General features: G+C 36.1%; 2 protein-coding genes across 2 annotated transcripts; one reads left to right on the top strand and one right to left on the bottom strand.

Annotated features, from left to right (window-relative positions):
• Positions 1 to 1,687: 1,687 nt before the first annotated feature.
• Positions 1,688 to 7,554, bottom strand: LOC107677516 (uncharacterized). Its single transcript, XM_016472445.1, has 10 exons — positions 7,545 to 7,554; positions 7,153 to 7,227; positions 6,753 to 6,881; positions 6,560 to 6,664; positions 6,279 to 6,302; positions 4,609 to 4,683; positions 4,209 to 4,337; positions 4,016 to 4,120; positions 3,735 to 3,758; positions 1,688 to 1,698 (listed from the first exon to the last, which is right to left on the bottom strand). The coding sequence occupies exons 1-10, from the start codon at positions 7,552 to 7,554 to the stop codon at positions 1,688 to 1,690; spliced, it is 687 nt and encodes a 228-aa protein (XP_016327931.1).
• A 1,654-nt stretch (positions 7,555 to 9,208) lies between these two features.
• On the top strand, positions 9,209 to 21,971 carry LOC107677520 (alpha-2-macroglobulin-like). Its single transcript, XM_016472452.1, is given in 33 exon segments — positions 9,209 to 9,340; positions 9,610 to 9,790; positions 9,868 to 10,024; positions 10,735 to 10,787; positions 10,935 to 10,955; positions 11,152 to 11,317; positions 11,403 to 11,487; positions 11,594 to 11,708; positions 11,814 to 11,934; positions 12,056 to 12,165; positions 12,244 to 12,414; positions 12,498 to 12,770; positions 12,876 to 13,088; positions 13,201 to 13,350; positions 13,491 to 13,616; positions 13,791 to 13,884; positions 14,145 to 14,244; positions 16,096 to 16,321; positions 16,392 to 16,518; positions 16,596 to 16,717; positions 16,816 to 16,867; positions 16,950 to 17,174; positions 17,286 to 17,361; positions 17,544 to 17,700; positions 17,801 to 17,875; positions 17,955 to 18,117; positions 18,226 to 18,419; positions 18,501 to 18,713; positions 18,836 to 18,954; positions 19,326 to 19,407; positions 21,327 to 21,407; positions 21,512 to 21,617; positions 21,733 to 21,971. Coding segments are annotated over 33 exon segments (4,278 nt in total). The 5' UTR covers positions 9,209 to 9,254; the 3' UTR covers positions 21,771 to 21,971.
• The last annotated feature ends 288 nt before the right edge of the window (positions 21,972 to 22,259 follow it).

Below are 22,259 nucleotides of genomic sequence, written 5' to 3'. Positions count from 1 at the left end.
TGTTGTATTTCCTCAGCGACCAGCACGGATCAGCTCCAGGCATGACGAAGCGGATATCGTCCTCTTTTGGAAGACCAAACAAAGTAGTTTCGCTTTCACAACGAAACAGCGTCACACACCGCGGCCTTGAGTGAGCGGAGGCGGGCCGGCTTGAGAACGGCACGGCCGGCGGAAATCGACGACGGAGAGGTCGGCGTGTTTGCGGCAACCACATGTGACGACCCCGGGCTGGACTCCGCAGAATAAAAGTTACGCCGCCTTTCTTTGCATGAACATTTGGGCGGCGTTATGCAAATCTTCCCACATTGTGACGTAGACATGTGGGGGCGTGTTAGAACGAGCCGTTTTAGGTAGGCGTGGTTGACTCTTAATTTAATAAAGAATATCTCTTTGGATTTGAGACTTTAGTCTTTGCAACTTTACAGATCTTCTTTATGCACCAAGAGCTTGTAACACTCCAAAGAGAAAGGAAAAATTTAAATCGCATCATATGACCCCTTTAATGTTAAGACTTTTACCTTTATTTATTTGATTTGTTTGCTGTGGTTCTGTGTTCAATTGTTCAATTAAAGTTTTATTAAAATGTTAAATAATAGTAACTTTTTTTTTGTAACGAAAAAATTAGGCTATTATAAAAACACTGAATAAAAAATTGCTTACCGACACACAAACCATTCACAATTGCTAAATTTGGCTAAAATAGAAGGCTCCGAGTGAGACTAAATGAAGAGCCATTTGGGAGCCGTAAGAGCCGGCTCTTCTAAGGGAGCCGAGCCAAAAGAGCCGAATATTTGAAAAGAGCCGGACTTCCCATCACTAATTGGCACTTGCCTTGGCCGTTGTAGTATCATCAGGGTTTTACGGAAGTTGGAACGTGAACTTTATGCATCATTTTCTGTAACTTTAATTCATTAGCCGCCTTTTGTTAAGTTTTATAAAGTGGAATGTTTAAACTTGTGAAGGTTTGAATTAAGCAACTTTAAGCATATAATGTGTCGTCTTATAAAACAAGCATGACTTTTTATAAAGCCGTTTCGTTCCAGATAGCAGTGGTAGCGTCTTGGGTTCGATCCAATGGCGGAAGAGCTGACTAACGTAATGTTATGTAGGGAGTACGTTTGTTTGAGTCCAAATCTGAGTGTCGTCTTCGTTGTCAAATGTAGCCTATGTCTGAAGAAAACGCTAGACGGCGCTGGGGTTTCGATCTCTCCTCGTCTTCAGAAAAATCCAAGTAAAGTAACCGCTGAGCTATGCCAGCGCAGACAACACTCATTTCGTGTTGTTATATGGAAATCACATGAAAACATTTTATGATGTTCTTTTTACTGTTTATCAAATAACGATTATTTATAGTTTACAGTGTGTTCATAATTATGCAAGCACATTTTACAAATTCCAAACCACATCAGTCTTAATAACTACTATTAATTTTGTATTTAATTATTTATAAGTGATATATAACTGTCCATGAAGCCTGGAAGTGAAACTCCTTATATTCAGGTGTGCATAATTATTAAGCAGTTTTTCTTTTACAGATAAAAATTAGCCAAAAAAGAAATTGACCTCAGATTGAAAAGTCAAAAATTATTAAATGCCCATGAGAAGGATGCAATACTAATGCAATACTAGAATTTGCTAATTTAAGGCATGACCATTGGAAAGGGAAATGCTCTTTGAGTCAGCAGGGTCAGAACAAATCTGGTAGAGAAGAAAAGGCACATGTTAACTGCAAAAGAATTAAGAATAAATGTAAAGAATTAGGTGTGAAACCATCAGGAACCATTTAGTCTCCAACACCACCATTTTCCAGAACTGCAACCTACCTGGAGTCTCCAAAACTACAAGGTGTCAGGTTCTCAGAGACATTGCTTGGGTCAAAAATTCTAAAAAATTATCCTCACTTAGTTAAGAATAACATGTTGAAGTGTTGTGAAATTCATGAAGACTGCTTTTTATATGATATAGTTGAGAGTGACTCTTGAAGGACTAGCACCACATCCTCTTGTACCACTGTTTGAAGAATTTATCTTCAATCTGGCAGTAAGTTTTTGAGTTAATTTTTAGTCGATTCTTGCTAAGATGGACTAAAAATGAACTCCCAAAACTTACTGCCAGATTCTTATAGATTCTTCAAACAGTGGTACAAGACGATGTGTTGCTGGTCATTCAAGAATCACTCTCATCTTATCTGTCTATAAAGCCTATAAAATGTATAGGCTTTATATATTTTAATGTATTTTACTACACTTCAGCATGTGATTCTTACTAAGTGAGGGTAATTTTTTAGGATTCTTTTCCTAACCTAAGTCTCAGAGAACCTGACCCCTTGTACTTCTGGAGAGTCCATAGGTTGCAGTTTTAGAAAAAGGTAGTGCTGGCAGGAGACTCCAGAGCAACAACACAAACGTTTCTTTACTTTACATAGTGTTTATTTTGGGGAAAACTATGAAGGTAAAATGACGTCAAAAAGATTTGCATACGTTAGTTTTTTTTACACATACAGATTGGTTCTATGCAGTCAATCTGTTTTGCAGTTCTTTAAACTGTTGTTTTCGCTTGCAAATCACTGTTCACAGGCTTGCAGTGCTTTTGACCGTCTTTTGGCGAAAAAAACGTGCCAAAAGTGTAAGCGCGGAAAAATGGAAGTCAGAAGCATGCAGATCATATTTATTTTGCGTTAGCATGAAGCTGCAGTTTCACAATACATGAATTACACTTACGAGTAACAGTAAAATGCTGCAAATATTTTTTTCTTGCGCTTGAAACACGATTTACACCTTTACAAATCTTCTCTTGCGCATGCAAATTTAATTTATGCTTACAGTCTTATGTACACTTCCACAAATATTACCCTGCGTATGCAAATCTTTTTGACGTCATTCTACCTTCATTGAAAACTGCTAACAATATAGTTCCAAATCCAAAAATGTCATTTTCATGACAAAATGCTAAACATGATACATAATTTGAGATGTGGTAACAGTGTGACATACATTAGGCCTATATGTTTATGGCTTTCAGGAAAAAAACAACAACAACAACACACACACACACACAACTGTCTCATGATGCATGCATACACTGTTGAACATTGTTAGTATATGAAACTATAAGAGTGTTAAAAGTGTGCTTTTAGACACAGGACCAAATGCCTGTAGTTGAAGAAACACCAATAAAGGCTTGTTGTAAATTGTTATCACCTTACTTTTCCTGTAAGAGCGGGCGCAGCCATTTGTAAATTTAATGGGTCTGGCTTCCGGTCTCAGCTGCATCCAGCTATTTTTAGCTGTACAAAACAGCTTGTTTTGCTGCTTTATATTGCAAATTGGTGTGTCTGATCGCTGTATTATCTTAATTATGAACAAAATGGTTTGTACCAACAGTTTTACCACTTACTGCATGTTGTTATTCTTCTCATTATTTCCCTATAGCGGCTAATGAACCGGAAGTCTCCCCCATAGGCTTACTTCTGCATTGAAGAATAAGTTGGATAGCTACTAAACAGACTGAACCCTTAATGGTTGTGTTCCTAATAAGTTTGTCTAATTTGCTTCACACTATTTAATCTGTTATGTGAGTTTATGTCATTTATTTTCCATTCCACAATGTTTCCTATACCTATGAGTAGGTTTTGAGTAGAGAAGGATGTTTGATTTTACAAACTTTACAAGTTTCTTGGAAGAAAATAAATGCTATTAACCACAGCAATTTGGAGACATGTAGTAATGGTCCACTTCCAGGGCAGTCCTTTGGTCGCTCTGAAAAAAAGATGCTTAATCTGTTAAAGGGTGGAAGATAATGAACTGATGTAAAAAGACAGAAAGAAAGAAAGAAAGAAAGAAAGAAAGAATGCAAAATTCTGAACTCAACAAACTAGATAAACAGTATTTTGACAGAATATAGCTACGCCATTTGCCACAAAATGCCCATGTTTTTACATGTTTTACAAAAACATTCCAACTATATTAACCATTATTTATTGGTCGAGATTAAGTTTTAAGAAACTGACACTAACTTTTCCCAGTGTATTTCACAATGAGTGTCTTCTCTTCTTCACTTGTTCTCCGTGACAGAGCGCATACGTAAGTCTTGGTCTGGTTATGGTAAATCTTGGCATGATCTTTGATAATAAGTCGACATACTTCAGCTGTAGCATAGAATGAAACATCGCTGTTTACCATTGCCTGAGCTAGCAATTAGTGTCTCACCATCATAAAGGCTGCAGTAAAAGGGTGTGTTGTCACAAGGTGGGTAGTAACAATCAACTGTTAGGCTTTGGTTTTTAGTGACACAGGCTGTGAGTGCTCCAAAATCTGGTTTCTTTTGGGAATAGACAGCTGTGGAAGAAAATAATAATTCTTATGTATTGTATTTTGATTTGAATGTGCATTAACATAAATACCAGTGCTCTCCTGATAGTAAAATAGTGTTATAGTTCCTTGAAAGTGTGTAAAATGATTCAGAAAAAATGTTTTTAAATGATAGACATTATATGTATAGAGACCATGGGTGATTTCAAAACTTTCATCTTGAAGATTAAAAAAGTGTAACTTTAATCAAATCACTTTAAACTTAAAGGCCTATATGAGATTTGTGTTTGATACTTACCCGAGAACAAGAGGATGACAACAATCATTTCTAGATTCCAGTGGCTCTCTGTGTGAAGCAATAAAAACAAACCAGCTAAAACAAAAATAGAATTTCATTTCATAAATATGGAACTGTTTTTTTTTTCAACAGATGTTTATATTTATAGGATTTTCTCTCACACCAAGAGTCAAGAATAAGAATTAAAATATCAATTATAATATCCATTATTTAGTCTTTAAAGTCACAAATGGTACTCAAATAAAACAAACTAATAAAAATAAACAGGATAGCATTAAAGTCATATATATATACAAATTTGAGCTATTATACAGATAGTTGACAGGTTGACAGGATCAACAGTTTGAAGACTGTAAAAGATTCATAACAGAAAACAATTCAAAAGCTCTTACCTTTGATCATTGTTACTTGAATGTATTTGCATTTTGTGTGAATAATCCTTCTATTAACTATTTGAAATTGAGAGAAACATCTAATGTTGTGGGCCGGGTTCTGCAAATCACTGTTCACAGGCTTGCAGTGCTTTTGACCGTCTTTTGGCGAAAAAAACGTGCCAAAAGTGTAAGCGCGGAAAAATGGAAGTCAGAAGCATGCAGATCATATTTATTTTGCGTTAGCATGAAGCTGCAGTTTCACAATACATGAATTACACTTACGAGTAACAGTAAAATGCTGCAAATATTTTTTTCTTGCGCTTGAAACACGATTTACACCTTTACAAATCTTCTCTTGCGCATGCAAATTTAATTTATGCTTACAGTCTTATGTACACTTCCACAAATATTACCCTGCGTATGCAAATCTTTTTGACGTCATTCTACCTTCATTGAAAACTGCTAACAATATAGTTCCAAATCCAAAAATGTCATTTTCATGACAAAATGCTAAACATGATACATAATTTGAGATGTGGTAACAGTGTGACATACATTAGGCCTATATGTTTATGGCTTTCAGGAAAAAAACAACAACAACAACACACACACACACACAACTGTCTCATGATGCATGCATACACTGTTGAACATTGTTAGTATATGAAACTATAAGAGTGTTAAAAGTGTGCTTTTAGACACAGGACCAAATGCCTGTAGTTGAAGAAACACCAATAAAGGCTTGTTGTAAATTGTTATCACCTTACTTTTCCTGTAAGAGCGGGCGCAGCCATTTGTAAATTTAATGGGTCTGGCTTCCGGTCTCAGCTGCATCCAGCTATTTTTAGCTGTACAAAACAGCTTGTTTTGCTGCTTTATATTGCAAATTGGTGTGTCTGATCGCTGTATTATCTTAATTATGAACAAAATGGTTTGTACCAACAGTTTTACCACTTACTGCATGTTGTTATTCTTCTCATTATTTCCCTATAGCGGCTAATGAACCGGAAGTCTCCCCCATAGGCTTACTTCTGCATTGAAGAATAAGTTGGATAGCTACTAAACAGACTGAACCCTTAATGGTTGTGTTCCTAATAAGTTTGTCTAATTTGCTTCACACTATTTAATCTGTTATGTGAGTTTATGTCATTTATTTTCCATTCCACAATGTTTCCTATACCTATGAGTAGGTTTTGAGTAGAGAAGGATGTTTGATTTTACAAACTTTACAAGTTTCTTGGAAGAAAATAAATGCTATTAACCACAGCAATTTGGAGACATGTAGTAATGGTCCACTTCCAGGGCAGTCCTTTGGTCGCTCTGAAAAAAAGATGCTTAATCTGTTAAAGGGTGGAGGATAATGAACTGATGTAAAAAGACAGAAAGAAAGAAAGAAAGAAAGAAAGAAAGAATGCAAAATTCTGAACTCAACAAACTAGATAAACAGTATTTTGACAGAATATAGCTACGCCATTTGCCACAAAATGCCCATGTTTTTACATGTTTTACAAAAACATTCCAACTATATTAACCATTATTTATTGGTCGAGATTAAGTTTTAAGAAACTGACACTAACTTTTCCCAGTGTATTTCACAATGAGTGTCTTCTCTTCTTCACTTGTTCTCCGTGACAGAGCGCATACGTAAGTCTTGGTCTGGTTATGGTAAATCTTGGCATGATCTTTGATAATAAGTCGACATACTTCAGCTGTAGCATAGAATGAAACATCGCTGTTTACCATTGCCTGAGCTAGCAATTAGTGTCTCACCATCATAAAGGCTGCAGTAAAAGGGTGTGTTGTCACAAGGTGGGTAGTAACAATCAACTGTTAGGCTTTGGTTTTTAGTGACACAGGCTGTGAGTGCTCCAAAATCTGGTTTCTTTTGGGAATAGACAGCTGTGGAAGAAAATAATCATTCTTATGTATTGTATTTTGATTTGAATGTGCATTAACATAAATACCAGTGCTCTCCTGATAGTAAAATAGTGTTATAGTTCCTTGAAAGTGTGTAAAATGATTCAGAAAAAATGTTTTTAAATGATAGACATTATATGTATAGAGACCATGGGTGATTTCAAAACTTTCATCTTGAAGATTAAAAAAGTGTAACTTTAATCAAATCACTTTAAACTTAAAGGCCTATATGAGATTTGTGTTTGATACTTACCCGAGAACAAGAGGATGACAACAATCATTTCTAGATTCCAGTGGCTCTCTGTGTGAAGCAATAAAAACAAACCAGCTAAAACAAAAATAGAATTTCATTTCATAAATATGGAACTGTTTTTTTTTTCAACAGATGTTTATATTTATAGGATTTTCTCTCACACCAAGAGTCAAGAATAAGAATTAAAATATCAATTATAATATCCATTATTTAGTCTTTAAAGTCACAAATGGTACTCAAATAAAACAAACTAATAAAAATAAACAGGATAGCATTAAAGTCATATATATATACAAATTTGAGCTATTATACAGATAGTTGACAGGTTGACAGGATCAACAGTTTGAAGACTGTAAAAGATTCATAACAGAAAACAATTCAAAAGCTCTTACCTTTGATCATTGTTACTTGAATGTATTTGCATTTTGTGTGAATAATCCTTCTATTAACTATTTGAAATTGAGAGAAACATCTAATGTTGTGGGCCGGGTTCAAATGAGAGAAATCAATGGGAATGTGCTTTTGCTGGGCTTTTATAGCATTCATTTGTGTGTGTGCTGAGGGGTTTAATGCATTTCCAGATGAAGAAAATTACATAATACAACAAGGAAACTATTACTCAGAAAAAACAATCTTTCTATTTTTTAAATTATTACTATATACTAGCATCTAACAGCCTACAATATATCACCCTTTATTTTTTCTTAAATCATAAAAAATATTATTTTCAGAGAGAGCCACAGTGGTTGGATTCAAGTGAACCACCTCACAACCTCATATACATGGATGAGGCTTACTTCAACCTAACCAAAAGGGCTGGAGTTACTTGTGAATTATTGTTTGAACTCTCATTCTGACGGCACCCATTCACTGCAGAAGATCCATTGGTGAGCAAGTGATGTAATGCTAAATTTCTCCAAATCAGCTCCAATGAAGTAACAAACTCATGTACATCTTGGATGGCCCGAAGGTGAGTAGATAAATAATAAAAAATGTAAATTTGGGTTCAGATGTAGCTTCGACACACTTGATTCACAACAAGCTGGTCACGCCTGTTGGTCAAAACATGCATAAAAACACCTTTTACAAACCATTTGCAAATGTTTTCTTGAAAGTCTAATCTACCAAATGCAATGACAAATCGTATCTGTATAATGTGTGTTTTTGTATTAATTTACAGGGGTTTTGTTTCTTTTGTTTATTTTATTGGCTAAACAGGCCAATAAGAGATTACTACTAATACTTTTTTTATTACACAAATGTCCCAACCCTAACAATGACTCACTTTGCCATGATATTGCAATGGCAATAGCTATTTGGTGAACAAAATTCCGATTTTAGGAGGGTTGCTATAGTTCCAGGTTTGTTTACTAACTGTTAAAATGCAGGAATGTGATCTTAACATGGCAGCCTCCATGAGAGGGCAAGTTCTTGAGGTGTACATTTTTTTTACTGGAAAAGTACTTAAATTGCACACTTGTACTTGTTACGCGATATTGATGATGTTTTATTTTAAAAATGGTTGAAAAAAGCTGCTCAGATTGATTTCTAATACAAACTGACCAGTAGACCCTCTTTTACACATATGTGAGTATACTGTGTAAACAGGGCCAGCAGGTCAGTGACCATGGTTTTTTACTGATTGCAACATGCATGATGATGAAACAATATTAAAAACTAAATATGAATGCAGTCTTATGTTTTATCAAATGTTTCTGTTTATATTATATTGTTTATATTTCACAGTATGAACAAATATATACTGTATGTATCATCCTTGGATGATATCTGGTACTAAAACTTGTTTTTTATCTTCCAGAATTGAAATAATTCAGACTGTGCATGATGTTAGAAGGAGTAGTTAAGCAATGTCTTTAGACCTTTGCACAGTGGCCCAAAGCACTAACTGGGAAGACATGTTTAGTAATGATCTGATATAAGATTACCAGGACTGACAAATGGAGGGAACTCCAGAAATTAATAATTAATTTGATGATGAATGCAAATAATTTCTCAATAGCTTGTTTGGAATGAGTGGCCTTTAAAATAAAGACACGGTCAAAGTTTTGTTCATAGTGTGCTCTGCACGATCAGCCTTCATCATGGCTTTCAATGCGCTGTGTATTTGGAAAGGGCTCCTTTTAGTTTCTTTGCTCTTCCTTTCTGTCCATGGACAAGCCTCAGGGCCGTAAGTAACTTTGAATGGTAACTGTTTAGTAATATCTTTGTAATATCTACAATTTTTTTTGTGAATTTTGCACTTGAATAGGATCCTTAAAAGGCTGAAATTTTTCTCAACTATACTATGCAATTTAATTTAAAAATAAAAATACTATATTAGCACAGATGGGAACTGCTTAAACTGAAGTGCAGAATGTTCTAGAATATGTATTGGAATACAAAAGTGGTAGAACTGTGGACAAGCAAATCTCTTTATGCTATGATATCTCTCAACAGGTCTTTCATGGTGACGTTTCCTGCAATGATCGAGTCGGGATCTGAAGCTAAACTGTGTGCAAGTCTTCTCAAGCCCAATGAAAGCCTTGTCATGAACATTTATCTGGTTCATGGTGATCAGAGCACTTTACTGCTGCAGGAGAAAGCTGAGGAAGAGTTTCACCGCTGCTTTAACATTCAGGTTTGCCAGCAGGAAATGTGCATTCACACATCATTGAACACTTTAGTCAAGATTTAAAATAACATATCACCCAACAGACACCTCTGGTAGAAGCAGAATCAGTGCAGACAATGAAGGTGGAACTTCAGGGGAAGAACTTCAAGATGACTGAAGAGAGAAAAGTCATGCTCAGACGTTACAACCATTTGACTTTCATCCAGACTGATAAACCCATCTATATTCCAGGACAGACAGGTGAGTTGTTAATGTTTGAGATTTGAAGTTCAGTGAATAGTGAGGTTGTTTAGTTTGTTTCACACTGTTGATGGTGTTTTAATGGGATGTCATTAGTGAAAGAGCATGTGGGCATTAGCACAATAGATATAGCCCACAGTAGCCACACCCCAAACCACTGGGCTGTTTCATGCTGCTTGCTTTTGTTTGCATCCAATAGTGCTAAGTATATAAAGCTTATAAACCAAAACTATCTTAAAAAATATTGTTTTAATTGTCAAATATATCACAAACTGTTTTTTTTTTAATTTACCCCGAAAATGAACAACTATTCTATATCTAAACTGTTACTCACACATTCATCTATGTACATTACATATGTAACAATAACACTATAAATATATAATTATACACATTAAATTTATAATGCCATTTCTGAAGAATTACTTTAAAATGTGTGGTCTGCTCACATATTTACTTGTACTACATGCGCGTTATTTTGGAAGTGACATTGTTTTCTATCTAATTTATCTGGTATTTATGGAGTAAGTAGATTTAATTTAGTCAGGGTTTCTTTAATCAAATTAAATTTGAATTCATTAATTTTTAAATTAGATTCAAATTACATTTTCTTCCCACATTTCTCAGAGCCTCTAATGCTGCACTGCATCTCAGAAATGACTAGTGAGAAGTTTGTAATCTTATGTTATAACATATCACTCATTTCACAGTGAATTTCAGAGTTGTCACCATGGATAGAAATTTTGTACCCTTTGATCAGAAGGTTTGTATCAAGCAAAAGCAATATTTTTTAAAAATAATTATTTTCTGTGCACTGTACCCATAATTCACCCTGCAATAAATATATTATTTGCAATGGATTTAAAAAAAACATTTTGAATTAATTTTTTGTTTGTTTGTATGTTTTTAGTACAGTACAGTCGTGCTGGAGGTAAGCACATGGTACCCATCTTTTACAGCCATTCATGTCATGTACAACAAAAATTTGATCGAATTTGCAATTCACGTTTGTTGTACTTGCAGTTATTAAATATTCAGTGATTACAGATTATTAATAATGGTCCGGATCTATGTAGATGACTAAAGCTAAGCTATATCGGCACTGTGTGTTCTTTGGGATCAAACAGGACAATCAGAATAACAGGATTGGTCAGTGGAAAAATATTTCCTCAACAAGGTGGATATTGCAGCTTTCTCATGAGTTGAACCCAGAGGCCCGTCAAGGCATTTATAAACTGATGGCTTATATTGGTGAACGGGCGATCACACATTATTTTGAGGTGAAGAAGTATGGTAAGTGACAATATCACAGAACGTTTTTGCATCATTAAATCTTATTCATGACCTTTTTAATTGATTCCCTGTAATTGATTTCCAGTTTTACCCAAGTTTGAAATTACCATGAAAGCTCCAAAAGAAATAACTTTTGGTGATAGTGATATGAATATGGAGGTTTGTGGAAAGTAAGTGAAGGTTTCTTCTGTTTTATTGCATTAAAATTTTAAAATACAATTAAAAAACTTTTTTTCATTATGATATCCTTAATTACTCAAAGCATGTACTTTATAGATACACATTTGGTAAACCAGTGGCTGGTAAAGCAAGAGTGGAAGTTTGTCGGGAACATTTGCGATACATTTCTCAAACAGACTTGATTTCACCATGTTTGGTTGAAACTACTGAGGTGTGTGACTGTATTATTTTATATTGTGTTACATTTATGAAAACATTTTCATCATAGTCTTTGTATTGGATGTTTTTAATGGATGTGTTTGTGCTCTATCTGCAGATGAGTGCGATGGGCTGTGCCTCCTTTACTTTGGACACATTAGCCTTTTTTAACTCTACAAATGACAGATTTCTAAAAGAACATCTTACTGTAAAAGTGAATGTAACAGAAGAAGGAACAGGTGACAGATCCAAGCAGAACTCTCATCCAAGCAGAACTTGTATATCGAAAAAATAAATGTATGTTAATATTAATATTAACAGTAATATTAATTACATTAAATTGTTTGTTTGTTTTCTCAGAAAACACCATGGAGAAATCTGAAACTATAAGTCTGACATATGAAATTGGTAAAGCTATGTTTACTGAGCTACCCAAAATATATGAGCATGGGTCAATTATACAGGGAAAAGTATGTCTTATTTTTTTTACATTAATAGTGAGCTGTATTGAAATATAGTCTGATTTTTTCTTTCTTCCTGTTGAACAGATCAAAATTGCTCATTTAAATGGAGCACCTCTTCAAAACAAAGACGTTTATCTTTTGGAGGGTAAAAGGTGGTCCTCAAAACTGATCTTAAATCTCACTACAGACAGTGATGGACTGGCCAGCTTCTCTCTTAATACATCTAGTCTTTCTGAAAGTGATATTAATCTAATGGTATGATAATGTTCGTGCACCCAGTGTTTGATCAATTGCTGTCTTTGGTAATTGAAAATAACTGGACATTCTTTGTTATTCAGGCAAGTGCATATCCAGAGTTTCATTATCAAAGCTTTAAAAAGCCTTACTTCTCTACAGAAGAAAAAACCATTCGGCTTCTCCTACCCGTCTCTATGGATAGAAAACCAGTTAAGCTTTTCCAGCCTGCCACTCCATACACCCCAACATTAAGTGAACTGATTATAGAGAATATTGAGCAACCATTAAAGTGTGATGCTGAGTTTACAGTGACCATCAAGTATTATTTTGTTGGAGAGACTGTTCAAGACTTCAAAACTGACATTGTCTATATAGTGAGTACAATTGCTGCATGTTCATTGGCTATATGTACAGTTTTACAGTGATGCTTTCCTCTGAGATTTTCAGTTTGTCATCGGAGTGTCATCTGTCTGTTTCAGGTCGTGTCCAGAGGAGTGATCGTTCATCATGGATATGAGAAGGTTGAAGTGAAGTCTTCTAATGGAGCAGCAAGTGGCACAGTGTCGTTCAAACTGTCTGTTGGTGGAGATCTGGCTCCTGCAGTGCAGATTCTGACCTACTGTGTTCTGCCCAGTGAAAATGTTGTTGCTGGTAGCAGAGATTTCATGACTGAGAAGTGTTTAAAAAACGAGGTATACAAAAAGTTCTGAGATCATTTAGATATTACTGTCTTTAAACCTAATTTTAACACCACTAAATGGCTCCATTTTCATCATAGCAACACTAAAATGGCACATCCTACAGGTTTCTCTGCAGTTTTCTCCTGCTAAAGCAGTTCCTGGTGAGAAAAACACTCTCCAGCTCTCAGCTCAGCCTGGTTCACTGTGCGGCCTCAGTGCTGTAGATCAGAGCGTCCTGATCCTGAAGCCAGGAGAACGTCTGGATACTGACAAGGTTTAATTGTATACCTTACATGGTTAAAATGAAAAATCGAACTTTAAAAAGCATACATTACTAAACATTGATATTTCCAATGACAAGTTCTTAGAATATTGTATTTAATCATTGGTAAATGTTTTTTAATCTCATCACAGATCTTTAACCTGCTGCCAGTACGGTCAGTTTCAGGTTATCCTTATAATGCCATGGATACACCAGAGTGCCTGGAAGTTAGACCTCGTCGTGCTGTGTCACTAGACCGTGTTTATGACAGCTTGAAGGTAACAAACTGCTCAGAAAATTGTTGACGTTACTTATAAAGAGGAGAAAGTAGGATATAATGAAAATAAAGATAAAAATAGTATTTTAGTATTACACCATACCCAAGAAATATAGATTTTAATTTACTTAGTTTTTCAATTTCCATTCAATTTCACATAATTGCTGTTTGACAGAATGTGGGATTGAAGATGGCAACAAATTTGCATGTGAGACAACCCCTTTGTCTGACATACTATGGTGTAACTTATCACAGAGGTTTTCACTTAGGTACGTCTACTTGAAATTTGTAATATGATGAATGTTTTGTTGTTACATATAGGCCTAAATTGCAGAAAATATTTAAGGGATCCTGAAATCATGTCACTTGAATATCACGGATTCAGATGCATAAACAAACAAAAAGTGTTGTAGATGAGTAAATGCATAAATAGGGACTGATGGGGGAATTTACTAAGAATCAGTTCATACCTGCTGAGAGAGCACTGGTTTTTTGCACACGTGCATTAGTCATTTATTTGAATTTTCAGGGAGGAAGTTTTCTGAAAATCGAGGATCTGCTCAACCACCTGTGGAGACAGTTCGTACCTTTTTCCCAGAAACATGGATTTGGCAGCTCACTGAAGTGGGGTATGTAAATGCCATAAAGACCATATATTCAAGGATACTTAACAGACTTTGTAAGTGGCACATTACGAGGTAAGATAGGATAAGATAAGACTTTATTTTATACCCAAGGGGAAATTTAGACATTACAGCAGCATGGACGATAAAAAAAACACAAAATAGAATGAAGAAGAAGAAAGAAAAAAAAAAAACTTAAGCATACTAAAATATATATATTAAAAAAACACTAAAGAACAGTTCAATAATGACGACTGAACACTCTAAAAAATAATTAAGTGGATCTGTTGCCACTACTTAATTTAATGCATTAGTGCAAGTTAAAAATTCCAATTTATTGATTTAATTAAACATTTTAAGTTTTAAACATTTTTTAATGAGTTGTCCTGATATCTTAATGTTGATAATTACATCAACGTAATACTGTGTGTAACTTCAACTTAAATATCTGTGTTAGTTTGTTTAAAACATTATTTAAGTTGTACTAACTGTATGTAATTAGCTCCATAACTTAATTTTTTCAAGTTCACGTTTCAGGTTCCCAGCATGCTTTGTATGTGACTGAATAATGAGCGGTAATGTAGAAATAAACTCATATTTTATGCATTTCTAATTTTCTATTCAAGATCAGAACAGGAGAAGATTTATTAATGTTGAATGTGGATAAGTTTCATAAATAAAAAATTAAAAAATAAACAACATTTTGAACAAAAAGCTGAAAAAAGACTATGAATTGGATTCAGAATGATAATCAAAACGTAGATAAAGTCGATCAACACACCAAAGCTTGACAGTTATTATTACCTCTTCATTGGTCGACATTTTATTCCATAACGTTACACAGTTTTGATGCTGTTTTATGTCTGATGATCGTGTTAGATTACATGTGGAAGCATCTGTTGTTTTGGTTTCTTCTTCACTTGTGTTTTTTGGAAATTCTGTACAGTACTAGCGCCCCCTACAGTATAACAATGAAAACACAGATTCTAGGAGCACAATTATAGCTAAAATATATTTAGACTTTTTCTAAGTATAAGTCAAGTATACGTAAATGTCATTTTAAGTATATTTCTGAGAAGTACATAAAGCCCATTTCTGAGAAGTACATAAAAAGTAGACTAAAAGTATACTTTCCTATTTTTAGTTTAAAAGAAGTATACTAATAGCACACTTGAATAAACTTCTTTTTCGTAAGGGAACTTAGAACAACTTAATAATTGTTAGTTTTAACACAATTTTCTAAGTATATATAGCACAATATAGTTTATTAGTTGAACTTAATTTCAGAAGAAGTTGCCTTAACTAAAAAAAAAATGATACAAACTGTTGTGTAAATTTTTTTTGTTGCGTCCAAACAATATTTTTTAGAGTGAATATGCAAAATAAACATCATGAATACTGACATTCACTGAAAAGTACTGTACTTCTAAATAAAAACAAATACATTTTCTGAATATGGATAAATAACTGGGTAAAACTGGTCCTATAAGAGTGCCAGAACCCAGCCTCAGTGCTAAGATATTCTGATATCATCTCTAGCGCTCAGTTATCAGATTGTTAAGCCTTTTCTTGTCGTTTTCTGTGATTCCACCACTACAGGAGACGACCGCAAAGAAAGTTGCTAATGCAACTACAGTATCATACATTTTTTCCATAGTACCCTACATGCACCCAAGTTAATCAATCTCATCAACAGTTGAAGGTGACTTTGGCCCTTCCTGTACAAAACACTAATGTTATATGACCAATCCAATTTATTGTTTATGTGAACACCCAGATGCTTGTACACGTTTATCATCTCAATGTCCAGCCCCTGGAAGTTTACTCTGCATTTTACTATACTGTGCTGCACAACAGGGACTCTGGATCAGCTCAGGTTCCTGTCACAGTTCCTGACACCATCACCTCTTGGGACACGGAGGCCTTCTGTCTGTCCTCCAAAGGTCTGGGTCTGGCTCCTCCTGCTCAGCTGACAGTTTTCCAGCCCTTCTTCCTGGAGCTCTCTCTGCCTTACTCCATCATCCGTGGGGAGATCTTTGAGCTGAAGGCCACTGTCTTCAACTATCTGTCCAAGTGCATCATGGTGAGACTTCAGACTCAGTCTTATCCAATCATATCAAATATGCCACTAATCATGTGTGTTTGACTGACAGGTTAAAGTGACTCCAGCTCCTTCCTCAGACTACACTCTCAAAGCCTCCTCTGATGATCAGTATTCATCCTGTCTGTGTGCTAATGGAAGAAAAACCTTTAAATGGATCCTCACTCCTTCTGTTCTCGGTGAGTTTTCCAGTCTGAATCATTGTTTCTCAGTGTTTGTGTCTGTTGTATCTTCACATACATGTCTTGTGTTGTAGGAGTCTTGAATATTACAGTCAGTGCAGAGGCAGAGGCGTCCCAGACTGTGTGTGACAATGAGATTGTGAGCGTGCCAGAGAGAGGACGCATTGACACAGTCACACGAAGTCTGCTTGTACAGGTCAGCGCACATCAAACGGCTCTCAGACATAATTTCTCCATGATCCTAATGCTGCTTATGTCAGTATGATGTGTTGATGTTACTGTTTTATTCTGCAGGCTGAAGGAACTGAGAAGACAGAGACCTACAGCTGGTTACTGTGTCCAAAGGGTTTGTCTGCAGATAATATTTAGCATCATAGTGTGTTTCTCTGCTGATCATTGATATGTGTTTCTGTCTCTCTGGTTCATAGGCAACAGTCTCTCAGAGGAAGTGGATCTGACTCTTCCTAAAGATGTGATAGAGGGATCAGCCAGATCCACGGTTTCAGTCATTGGTAACATTTACATACACAAGCAGAAATAAGTAAATTAGTATGGAAATTAGTACATAAATATTTACATTCTGCAGTACCTGGAAAACACAGAGCAGCTCACCTCAGCTATCCGAGAGAGAGCCACCCGCTTCCTTAAGAGCGGTGAGAGAAATCAATCATGTCAAGAGAATACTGAGAAATTAACTCACAATACATTTAGTCTTCGAAAACACTTGATCAACTCAAACATTTAATCACTGTCAAACTCAACAGGATATCAGAGACAACTGAACTACAGGCATAACAGTGGTGCATACAGCACATTTGGACATGGAAAAGAGAATACATGGTAAAAACGGTTCACTCTTATTTTTATCAAAGCAAAATAAGTTAATTTAAATTAATAAACCCAGGCATCCTGTATAAAATAGGATATAGTCTGTCTTCCATATTTTTTTTAAATTGAGTCGATTTTGAGTTATCATTTGAGTTACATTACTGGAACTAATAATTAAATTACCACACCACCAGGTTGACTGCCTTTGTCCTGAGGTCTTTTGGCAAAGCACAGAAATACATATTTATTGATCCACAAATTATTCAGAGTGCAAAGAAATGGTTAATAAGCAGACGGGATTCAGATGGCTGTTTTATCCAACAAGGAAGATTGTTTAACAACAGAATGAAGGTGTGTTATTTGTCACTAAACATTATCACAGAAACAATGCAGAAACAATCTATCTATAACTAAAATATTTTACTTAATGTTCCTCTAATATAAATTTCAGGGTGGGGTGAATGATAATGTGACCATGACTGCCTACATTACTGCATCACTGCTTGAACTGGAAACTCCAGTCACAGTAAGTTCATCTACAGGAAACAGTATAAACTCATAGAAAAATTAGACTCACAGCGGCTGTTTCTCTGTCTTTGTCTCAGGATCCTATCGTCACTAAAGGTTTGTCCTGCTTGAGGTCCGTCATTAAGGATGTCAAAAACACTTACACCACTGCTCTGCTCGCCTACACTTTCAGTCTGGCTAAAGACACGGACACTCGACAGCAGCTTTTCAAGAAACTGGAGGAAACTGCTATTTCAGATGGTAAGAGATTTGTTTTCAATGACTTTCTGTTGTCTTCTATGACTGTACTGTTGTTTTTTATCATGCTCATCGAGTTACTGGTGTCTCTTTTGTCCATGTGTCCTAAAGGGTCTCATCTCCACTGGTCTCAGTCTGCATCTGCTGATGACTCTGATTCTCTGGCAGTGGAGATCAGCTCATATGTGCTGCTAGCTGCTCTCACTGCAGATTCACTCACTTCAGCTGATCTGGGCTTTGCTAACAGGATTGTCAGCTGGCTTGTGAAGCAGCAGAATGCCTATGGAGGATTCTCCTCCACACAGGTGACCCAAACTACTCAAATCAAACACATGATTGCTGAATAATGGGTCAAAATCACATTACTGAACACATTTGTTTCTCAGGACACAGTGGTGGCTCTTCAGGCTCTGTCTTTGTACGCCACCAAAGTGTTCAGCTCTGACGGCTCCAGCACAGTGACTGTACAGTCAGCAGGAGACACTCACCACTTTGATGTCAATCAGGACAACAAGTTACTGTACCAGGAGAAACAGCTGCAGAACGTTCCAGCCAAATACAGCATTGAAGCGAAGGGCTCAGCCTGTGTGTCTGTGCAGGTCTGTAGTGCGTTCAGCTTCATTGACTCACACTCAATCTCTTCTTCCTCTCTTGGCATTTTGTGGCCATTTTGCTATGAGATGGTTTATAAATGTGTTTTTGTTCATGTTTACTCTCTCAGGTGGCTCAGTTCTACAACATCCCCACTCCTACTGAAGTTAAAACATTGAGCATTGATGCTAAGATTGAGGGAGATTGCAAAACATTGGGACAAAATTTCATCTTGAGCTTCACTGTCAAGTAAGAACAGATCTGAAAAAAGTAGTGTGACCAGACTGCAAAACAAAATACAAATTTGATATACAGGTATGTCTTAAATGTATAGGCTCATGTACCTCTCTCATTCGGCATGAATCCGAATGTTTCCATGGTTGCAAAATAACATTTAATAGCCAACCTATTATTTTGCAAACAAAGCTTTGTACTAAACGTGTCGTAATATTCACCTTAAGCATCATTCACAAATAAAATATCAACTTGGCCAATGTTTAGTCAACTATTAGGGGGCAGCCCTAATATGTACATAGTGCATAATTGTCATTAATTTGTAATTGTTTTACTTTATGAGGCATTTAAGAACCATCCTTTACAATTTGCTTTTTTTTTTCCAGATATGATGGTCGACAGGAAAGGACTAACATGGTCATTGTGGATATTAAACTCCTATCTGGATTCACAGCTGATACATCAATGGTGCATTTGAGTGTTTCATCCCAACTTCCCTGCAAACAAGCCTAAGGGCCCCCAGCGGGCTGCCAGCGCAGGGCCTGTGAGACTTTGCTCATTGGCAAAACTTTGGCCCTTTAGCGGTGGCCCTGCACGGGCAGCCCTCACTTAGCCCCCAGGAAGCCCTCACTAGGCCCACACAGGGCCAACACTATTAAACTACAACAATAAATCTGTTTCACTATAAAAACTTTTCAGCAACTATAACTTATGAGAATTTGCTCATTGGCAAAACGTTGGCCCCTTAGCGCTGGCCCTGCATGGGCAGCCCTCTCTTAGCCCCCAGGAAGCCCTTACTAGGCCCACACTATTAATCTACAAGACTACAACAATAAATCTGTTTTACTATAAATACTTTCCAGTTACTATAACTTAAGTCTTTGGGAAAAACAGTTATTATACATCTGAAATGGATGCAGTCACCACATAACTAATGTCTGTAATCAAAAATGTACAGTATAGTCAAAGGGATTTCAAATCAATGGATTTATTAAATAAAAAATAGAAAACATTCAATTCAGTTTAATACAGCTAATTTAACACTCCGAAAGGGACTACGCTCTAAAAAATGCTGGGTTATATTTAACCCAGCATTTTTTAGAGTGTACATATTATCTATACAAATATAAAAATACTACAAATTAACATAAAAATAAAAATACCAAATGATTAATTTGACCTCTGCTGAAAATGTTTTGATGGGCTAAAGTATTCATTGGTGAAGCGCACTCATCCCCTGTGGTCTCTCGACTAGTCAGCAGACGGTGGTAGCGCTCCTTTGCTCCATCCACGCTGTCTCTTGAATTCCACAACCCGACCTTTATCTCACTCTCAACTTCAGAATCAGGAGGACTTTGCTGAAAGAGGCATTTCCTAACAGCCTCTGAAAAGAAAATCGGCCTATATCAGGGATCTTCAAATCTGGTTCATTAATTAAACTCACTTTCTTGCAGATTTTAGCTCCAACTTTGATCAATCTCACCCACCTGTGATTTTCGATACTGAAGACACTGATTAGCATGCTCAGGTGTGTTTGATTAGGGTTAGCGCTAAACTCTGCAGGATGATTAGCTGGTTCAGGTGTGTTTAATTAGGGTGGGAGCTAAACTCTGCAGGACACCGGCCCTCCAGGACCGAGTTTGGACAGCCCTGTCTTAAAAGGTCTCTTTTGGTTTGAGCCATTCCAGTTCAGTTGAGTGACTAAAGAATGGCCAGTCAGTGTTAGTATTCTCCTAGTTCAGGGGTAGGCAAGTTCGCTCTAGGACCGAACTTGCCTACCCCTGTCCTAGTTGCATTACAAGGCTGCCTACATAAAACTTGCATGGGCCCAAAGGTACAAATGTTGCTCTGGGCCCGAACGGGCTGGCCCACACTGGGCTATCATCGGATTAATGTGGGCAGTCTCATAGTGACATGCTTACATGTCACTATGTCGTGCTTACAGAGAGCCCACGGTAAGCCCAAAGCTGTGGGCCTCGCCTGGGCAAGCCCGCACCGGGCCTGTTTAGGTTTGGTGTGGGCTGGCCCTAGCCCACTGCCCTGTTGAAAAATCCAGGGGCCCGTTCTTCGTACGTCGCTAACTCAGTTAGCTGGATTTGATTGTTGACTATTTCGCCTGATCTTGAATTGTTTGGTCCTTCGAAGCTCATCCCAGAGTTGCTGTCATAGCAACAGGTCTGTTAGCTTAAACCTGCCCGGGAGCAGGCTTATTTCATGTAAACAGGATTAGATTGCATCTTTTTAAGCAGAATTGATACTTGAAATCTGTCCTACTGCTACTTCATTAGAAGAGTATCCTACTGATCCAGGGACAGTAATTAAAAGGATATTTAGAAAAGTATTTAGAGGTCAGTATTTAGAGATTAACCAGTACTTTTTCCACACAGCTTGGAACTTCTGGAACGTACGCATCACTTGTGGAGCGGGTCGATGCTAAAGATGATCATGTCATTTTGTATTTGAAGGAGGTGAGAGAATAGCAACATTCATATGATCTTATGTCATTTAAAGGTTGATTCATACATATTTTATCCATAATTTCCATGACTGATGAGTTTATTTCCTCCTGCAGATCCCCAAAAATATTCAGAAGAATTATCAGATACAAATGAAACAGGTTCTTCCAGTGAAGAATCTCAAGCCAGCCGTGGTCAAGGTGTATGATTACTACCAAACAAGTAAGATTTTATATGCCACTGTTGAATGTTGTTATCATCTCAAGCAAGTTATTCAGATTTATTCCATGTGCAAGTTTCCATTGTTGTATGAATGTTAACATAATTTTTTCTTCAGGTGATCAGTCAGAGAGCGAATACGCCTTCCACTGTTAATGAAGATGCAGAACTGAAGCATGTCACTTCATAGTTAATTGAATATAGATGTTTGACTGCTCAAATGTTTAATATTATAATGTATAATTATTATCATTGGCAAATTTATTTACAATCCATCAACCCAAATTTGTACAAACCCCTATTGTAAATCTGAGTTTTTGGTCTCTTGAAAACCAGATCACAAACCCAATGATTAATGTTGAAAATGTTGAAAACAATTATGGTAAACTGGTTGAAATTTATTAAATTGCAAGTGGTTTTTACCATTTTCTATGGGTCATGCAAATGTCTAGTTATAAAAAGTTTATAAATATCAAATCGTATATAAACATTTAAAAATAAATACACAATATTTCCTCATTGTTTAATGGCTTTGAGTTGTTAAAATGAATGGTTTTGTAAAAATCTGTATTAGTAATTATTTCATGTCTTGTAAATTTTATGGCATACACTATATATATATATATATATATATATATATATATA

Source organism: Sinocyclocheilus anshuiensis, unplaced genomic scaffold (genome assembly GCF_001515605.1).
Source record: "Sinocyclocheilus anshuiensis isolate Anshui unplaced genomic scaffold, SAMN03320099.WGS_v1.1 scaffold981, whole genome shotgun sequence".
Taxonomy (NCBI): Eukaryota; Metazoa; Chordata; class Actinopteri; order Cypriniformes; family Cyprinidae; genus Sinocyclocheilus; species Sinocyclocheilus anshuiensis.
This window is presented reverse-complemented; position numbering and strand designations above follow the sequence as displayed.